Source organism: Haliotis cracherodii, unplaced genomic scaffold (assembly GCF_022045235.1).
Source record: "Haliotis cracherodii isolate W230 unplaced genomic scaffold, xgHalCrac1.p SCAF_8, whole genome shotgun sequence".
Classification (NCBI taxonomy): domain Eukaryota; kingdom Metazoa; phylum Mollusca; class Gastropoda; order Lepetellida; family Haliotidae; genus Haliotis; species Haliotis cracherodii.
The window spans coordinates 52846414-52854404 of NW_027266341.1; the positions used below are offsets into that span (position 1 = coordinate 52846414).

The 7991-nt window shown below is 42.4% G+C and overlaps 1 protein-coding gene across 1 annotated transcript; it reads right to left on the reverse strand.

Annotated features, from left to right (window-relative positions):
- Positions 1-7278, reverse strand: LOC139450773 (uncharacterized). The gene is made up of 4 exons (XM_071232603.1): positions 7230-7278; positions 2098-2197; positions 1513-1622; positions 1-743 (listed from the first exon to the last, which is right to left on the reverse strand). The coding sequence occupies exons 1-4, from the start codon at positions 7276-7278 to the stop codon at positions 196-198; spliced, it is 807 nt and encodes a 268-aa protein (XP_071088704.1). The 3' UTR covers positions 1-195.
- Between the last annotated feature and the right edge of the window lie 713 nt (positions 7279-7991).

Consider the following 7991-nt stretch of genomic DNA (forward strand, 5'->3'; position numbering starts at 1 on the left):
AGTTTTCATTAAAATGATGGTTTTATGAGACGGCTTTGAATGGTCCTAGATCGATGCTGCAACTCCCTACTTTCGGCTGGGCACGACCTCGGTTGTCATTGGACTCTGGCTCCGCCTGGAGTTGGTTGGGAGATCTTTCCCCTTTGTTGCTTTAATTTTCGGCCCTGGATTTGGTCAGTGACTGGCTGGGATATTTTATTGATTTGACGCTTGGTCCAGAATCTGTTCTGTGTTTGTCTGGGAGCTCTTGCGATCTGTTTGTGGGTTGTGGACTGGGGTCTTGGTCTGTCCACCTTTTTCTGTTTGTTTGTTCGACTGATTCTGAGTCCGCCCTGTGATTGGTCGAGAGGGCCTTCCACGTGTTGGTTGGGTTAACACTGGGATCTGAGTCAGTCCCGACAATGGCTCAGATGTTCTTCCACTTGTTCCTTCATCAGACACTTGATTCTGAGGCCGCCCTGTGTTGGGATGGGAGCTGCTTCCACCTCGTTGATCAAACACTGGGAGCTTGGTCTGTCCGAATGAATTGTAGGCCCGTGTTCCTTGTCGTTGAGGAGACCTTCGATCCTGATTCGACCCCGGTGTTGGTTGAAAACCCCTTGTACTAGCTTGTTGGTAAAATCTTTGCTGGAAGACATCGGACGTATTGTTCTGTGGATAGGTTACGATGGTCGCGCCAGATGGCATTCCTGGAGGGGTGTCATATGATCCATGTGGATGTGAATACCACATTGTTTGGTAATCTGAAATATTCGAAAAGACCATGGTAAAGAAGCAAGAAAATCTCTCCACAAAGCAGTGTTTATATATCCTCTGGTTACCGTAGTATCCATAATTGAAACAACAGTGACACAAACTAAGGATAAATCATAACCTCTTTCTGGGAGGCAATATATTTGATCACGCCCCGTAGATATTCAGAGTTTGAATAGGTCCAAAGCAATCTGTTATTGTCGGAAGAGGCGATTTAATGCATCGGTTGGTCAGTCTTGGTCGATTGCGCGTCATCGTATCCCGAGGGCGTGCGATTGTTGCTCATGATATCAATCACTGGATTGTCTGGCTTATATTTGATAGTTTACATGCAGTTGGAATATTACAGAATGCGGAGTTAAACAACAAAGAAACAAACGTTTTGAAAGGAATAGCATTGCCAAACGCCCTACTCTGACTGGAAGTGTGACTAGCAAATTATGCAAATTAAAATCGTTTCCAAATTCACCTTATAACGATAACGTCATTAAACCAGAACATCATACCATGCTGCTATTTATAGGTAGATACAGTGTTACAAGGGTGACCAGGGTGGACAACATGGTACGCAACAATGCAGAGAATATACATATTGAACTTTGAATTTGATTGGCACCAATAGGCCTTCTTTGTGGCCAAGGACATCACCTCTCTCATCTCCATCGTTTGTCACTATGTCGACATGACATGGAACAGATTTCGATTGAACTAGAAATGTTACGCTTGTGTAAAGCTGACCTCCACTACACATATACATACATGCTCCCGGTATCGCCATGTAGGTGGGACGTCGTCGACAGGTATGAATGCAGGCAACGATGCTGGATGCGATCAGCATGACCCCGACCATGATGAGGAAGAACCCAAACCTGTACGATAGAGTGGGTGGAAATAAGTAGCCGTATTCAATATGAGTGAGTGAGTGAGTTGGGTTTAACGCCGCTTTTAACAGTATTCCCGTTATATGTCAGCTTAATGTGGGAGGAAAGCACGAAGTGATGTAGGTCCCAGACGTTTACCACTTCGGTGAAACACACGAGCACGGGTATGGTGCTGACAAACCTAGAAACATAATCGGGGTGAACCGGGATTCGAACCCACAATCATAGGTTTCTGGCGTGCCCAAGGGACGCAACTCTGCACAGCGAATCGCGGCGCCTTAGACGACTGGGCCACCCGTGTCCCCCTTCTCAATATGAGGATATCCAACAGAAACAACCAATCATTACTACTGCTATGTTTGAGAATAATACAGAAACGAAGATGTTAGTCAAATATCTGAAATCAAATTTTTTCAATGTTTCCTGTTTTTTGTGTTGTATGGATAAGAAGAATAAACTTTACTGATTCGGTAGGCAGCAGCCTTTGCTGAAGCTAGCTTTGCAGCATCCGAAGAAGCAGGTATAAGTTTCATCCTTCACCCTGCAGTGCTTTGCTTCCAAACCTGACAACATGAGAGAGAGACGAAACATGTAGCAATTTGTATAATTTAACGAAATGACCGGAATGTTTTAGCAGATAATCTGTCCCACCTTTGGGAAACCCAAACTACAGGTATTTCGTTTTAAGCAATTTCATGAAATAGTCACGGTGGCTTAAGACCGATTGCATATGGCAGTAACTTGTAAATTAATCAATTTGTGACTTTTACATGTCACCTTTGTAGACACTATATTGTTTTGTAATGATATGGTACTCGTATTCGTGAATTGTTACACCTCGATAACAACCTCTTTTGCGACTTCACATCACCATTTTGTACTACCGGGTACCCACTACTGATGGTTGAACAATGACACACTTCGAACACTCCTTTCAGTGTTCACAAAGACCAAAGGGGTAAAACATGCCACATTATTGAGACACTGTTATATTAGTTTAGACTGTGTATAAGCCGGAAGGAAATATGAACAAGTTGTTTCCGTGTTTGCGTAAACTGTAGTGGATGTATGATTCATCATAGCACAGGCAATAACACAGACTACAGCAACGTTCTTCTTTGAGGAAACTTTAACACAGTTGCACACACTGATTGATTATGTTTGGTTTGACGCTGTTTTGATCAGTGTTACGTTTGATTGTAACAGTTAATCTCAGGAGGAGGTGATTCGATGAAACCTGAGCCAGAATAGGATTTGAACTCATGGTTATAGGATCCTGGGACGCCTAAGGGAGGCAACTCTGTGTAGTAAATTGCGGAGCATTAGAGGACGTGACAACACCACTCACTCCGCACCGCATGACGATTAACTACTAATTGCATGGGCTCCCAAATGTTAAATAAAATTGTGTAATCAAGAATATAGTGTTACCATGTGTAGCTTCCCTATTCCTTTACCGGTGTTGTCATTTTAGTATACTATTTTATACCCCCTCCCAGCATAAAATTATTACAGACTAGATACAGTATACAAATATACATTATGTTGCATTATCATTTCAAGAAGATGCAAAGAAAGCGCTTTCCAGGGCAATTCTGCACATCAGTTCTGACAGATACTCAGAACTGAATAAAAGTAAAAAATCAATGTCACAAAAATATCAAATTCTGTCAGTGAGCTCGTTCAAAAAACGTTCATGGCAAGGACACACCTTTTGTCTCGAACAATGGGAAATTCGACTGAATGTTTTCAAGGCATTTGTGATATCGAGGTCTATTTCTGTTGCTGTATATTTAAACAAGAACTATTTTCTTTACATGCTAAATTCAGTTCATGTTGAAGATGCGGTCGTATGTTTATCGTAATGGTAAGGTCACAGGACAAAGGTCACAGGACAAAGGTCACAGGACAAAGGTTACATGACTTTTGTGACAATGCAAACCTACTGAATCCGGAAGAGTGTGTTGTGTGTGGCGTCTATTCCATCCGCTCCCGAACAATGTAGATAAGAGTAGAGTCTATTTTAAGTCACCCATTGTTATCGTCTGCAATCACATGCTATACTAAACATTAATGTGACCCGTGAAGATCCGGGATAGAATAGGTCTTCAGCAACCCATGCTTGCCGTAAAAGGCGACTATGCATGTCGCTAGAGGCGGCTAACGGGATTGGTTGATGCATGACGTGGTATGCAAAATGTGTTGATCGATGCTCATAATATCAATCACTGGCTTGTCTGGTCCAGACTCGATTATTTACAGACCGCCGTCTTTTAGCTGGAGTGCGGCGATGAACAAGGTTGGGCTACAATGAGTGGGACACCAGAAATGGGCTTCACACATTGTACCCATGTCGGGAATCGAACCCGTGTCTTCGGCGTGACGAGCGAACGCTTTAACCACTAGGCTACCCGACCGCCCCGGGCCACAATGAACAAGTATCTGCCATGCGTGAAGGGGATGCGTCATATGCTTTATGCGGAAGCGATTATTGTCCCAGTATTGTGTTATATGTTTGTAAATGTTAAATGTTGCAATGTTAAACTCTACTTGACACGCTAGAAAGATTATTTCACAAGATTCTTAAGATATATATTAAAGGAACTACACGCCAGTAAATACCATATATCATGTGGGTGTTATGGTTGGCACTATACGAAGAATGGTTCATACTACGGAGAATGGTTCATCATATAAAGAAAACGTTCATCAGACGGAGAATGGTTTGTCATACGGAGAATGTTCGTCATACTGAGAATGGAGAATGTTCAATATACGGAGAATGTTCATCATACGGAGAATGTTCGTCATACTGAGTATAGGGTGTTCAAGATACGGAGAATGTTCATTATACGGGGAATGTTCGTCATACTGAGAATGAAGAATGTTCATCATATGGAGAATGGTTCACCATACCGAGAATGATTCATCATATGGAGAATGTTCATCATACGGAGAATGTTCATCATTCATCATACGGTGAATTGTTCATCATACGGAGAATGTTCATCATATGGAGAATGTTCATCATACGGAGAATTGTTCATCATATGGAGAATGCGCATCATACGGAGAATGTTCATCATACGGAGAATGTTCATCATACGGAGAATGAGTCATCATATGGAGAATGAGTCATCATACGGAGAATGATTCATCATACCGAGAATGTTCATCATATGGAGAATGTTCTTCATACGGAGAATTGTTCATCATACCGAGAATGTTCATCATATGGAGAATGTTCATCATACGGAGAATTGTGCATCATACCGAGAATGTTCATCATACGGAGAATGTTCATCATACGGAGAATTGTGCATCATATGGTGAATGTTCATCATACGGAGAATGAGTCATCATACGGAGAATTGTTCATCATACCGAGAATGTTCATCATATGGAGAATGTTCATCATACGGAGAATTGTTCATCATACCGAGAATGTTCATCATGTGGAGAATGTTCATCATACGGAGAATTGTGCATCATATGGTGAATGTTCATCATACGGAGAATGAGTCATCATTTGGTGAATGTTCATCATACGGAGAATGAGTCATCATATGGAGAATGAGTCATCATACGGAAAATTGTTCATCATACCGAGAATGTTCATCATATGGAGAATGTTCATCATACGGAGAATTCTGCATCATATGGAGAGTGTTCATCATATGGAGAATGTTCATCGAGAATGTTCATCATACGGAGGATATTCATCATATTGAGAATGTTCATCATATGGGGAATGTTCATCATATGTAGAATTGTTCATCATACGGAGAATGTTCATCATACTGAATCTGGGCATTATACCGAGACTGGCTCACCACAGGGAGAATGTTTTGCTTTACCGAAAATAGTTCATGTTACATGGTGGTCAAAACAAGTTGGATCAATCACAACCGCCTGGCCTCAGTATGGACACATGATACACGTGACAAAACAATCATGTTACCGGACCGATTGATAACGCCCTGCCCGTGAGTTTGAATCATTGATGCTTTGTCAGTTACGCCCATTACCGTTATACTACAACGGCACATGACCCCATGTATACCCAGTGTGTCTGTCACGTGTAGATGTTCAGTGCATGACACGAGACAAGCGTATTCAACGAGGAAGTAATTACTTCCTTAAATATACTGATGATAAGTAGGTGGCATAAGTAGCACTATGTATCAAAGAACGTTGAAATACCAACAATATACGTTCTTGTCGTACTCGGTGCATATCCGTTTGTTGTTGTTTGTTTGTTGTTTAACGCCGCACTCAGCAATATTCCAGCTACGTTACAACGGTCTGTAAATAATCGAGTCTGGACCAGCCATTCCAGTGATTGGTATCATGAACATAAATCCACGCAATTAGGATACGATGACATGCATGAACCATGTCAACCTGATCCCAGTCTTCTAACGGGATCAGGTCGTCAGACTCGTTGAATTGGTTGATGCATGTCACCGTATCCCAATTGCGAGATCGATGCTCATGATGTCAATCACTAGACGGTTTGTCCAGACTTGAGACCGCCGTCAAATAGCTAGAATATTGCAGAGTGCGGCGTTAAACAACAAACGAAAGGTTGCTGGGGACCTAATTTCTTACCCGGATTCCTGATTGTCTGAATACGCGTACATCCTAGTGGTCAGACATGAACAAAGGTATTAAAATGATGACATCAACTCTTTGAAAAACCTCAAATCAAAGCAAGACATTAACTTGATATTAATTTCCTTATTTCATTCTACCGACACAAGAGAAGTGTTATTGTTTGTGTGTTTGTTATATAACACTGTAATCAGCAATATTTCAGTTGTATGACATTGGTCTGAAAGTAATCGTGGACCAGGCAGACCAGTGATTGATAGTATGATGTAATGGTGGTGAAATTGGGTTTAACGTCGCGTCCAAGATTATTGCACTTATATAGCGACGTGCATGCACGTGTGTGTGTGGCTGCTTGTACTAGTCCGGACTGATGCCGATTTATAGTGCTAGTACACTGAGATACCATGCCGCAGTTTAACATAATTATTCCACTCAGACACAGTATACTGACTCCGAGCCGACCAGTCCTTGTTTAGCCCCTTAATGCCGAGCGCCAGACAGGGTATCAACAAGTACCATCTTTTAACGTATTTTGGTATGACGCGGCTGGGGATCGAAACCCGGACCTTCCGCTCTCCGGGCGGACGCTCTACCACTTGACCACGGAAGCGGTCTGATTAATAGTATGAGCAACGATCCACACTATTGTGGTATAAAGACACGCAATCAATCAATTCACCAAGTCTGACGCCAATTCGGATACGAGAGCACGGGTGGCCCAGTCGTCTAAGGCGCCGCAATTTGCTATGCCAGAAACCTATGATTGTGGGTTCGAATCCCGGTTCGCCCCGATTATGTTTCTAGGTTTGTCAGCACCATACCCGTTCTCGTGGGTTTCACCGAAATGATAAACGCCTGAGACCTGCATCACTTCGGGCTTTCCTCCCACATTAAGCAGACACGCCGTGATATAACTGGAATACTGTTAAAAGCGGCTTGAAACCCAACTCACACACCCATTCGGATACTCGGTCAACTTACCTGAAACTGATAAAGACAGGACGGTGAGAGCAATCCTTGTGGGATTCATGCTGCTGTGTAGTACCACGACAAGCACGCCGACTTTTAATCTTAGGATAATATAATATGAAATATAAAACCCGGCAAGGAAAACGAAACAGTGTCACGTTACTTTCGTCTTGAAATATCCACTTGGGTATTTTGCTACTTCTGTTTCATAAACAATACAAGGAAACTTCCGCCATGAACAACCACAGTTGGAATTCCCATATTGCAGGTTTCCCTGTTCCCACATAGTTCCACAATGGGTGCTTGAATTAAGCTTTGAAAATCGTTTTGTTTGCATCCGTCAACCTTTCCTTTTGCGCAGTCTGATCTCCTTATCAAATACTTTTACGATACATTATGTTTGGTGGTGAAATTAAAACTAGAATTACAATGTTCAAATTATATTTAAAAGTGGGGGGCACGGGTAGCCCAGTCGTCTAAGGCGCAGCGATTCGCTGTGCAGAGTTGCGTCCCTTGGGCATGCCAGAAACCTATGATTGTGGGTTCGAATCCCGGTTCGCCCCGATTATGTTTCTAGGTTTGTCAGCACCATACCCGTGCTAGTGGGTTTCACCAAAGTGGTAAACGTCTGAGACCTGCATCACTTCGGGCTTTCCTCCCACATTAAGCTGACACGCCGTGATATAACTGGAATACTGTTAAAAGCGGCGTTAAACCCAACTCACTCACTTAAAACACGAAATTTCAGAAATTAAAATAAATATGATACAAGGG

Coding starts and splice junctions, on each gene's coding strand:
- LOC139450773 (XM_071232603.1), bottom strand. CDS start 7,278: ATGAATCCCACAAGGATTGCTCTCACCGTCCTGTCTTTATCAGTTTCA. Junction 1,623..2,097: donor GGCTGCTGCCTACCGAATCA/GTAAAGTTTATT, acceptor TCTATCGTACAG/GTTTGGGTTCTTCCTCATCA. Junction 744..1,512: donor CATGGCGATACCGGGAGCAT/GTATGTATATGT, acceptor CGAATATTTCAG/ATTACCAAACAATGTGGTAT.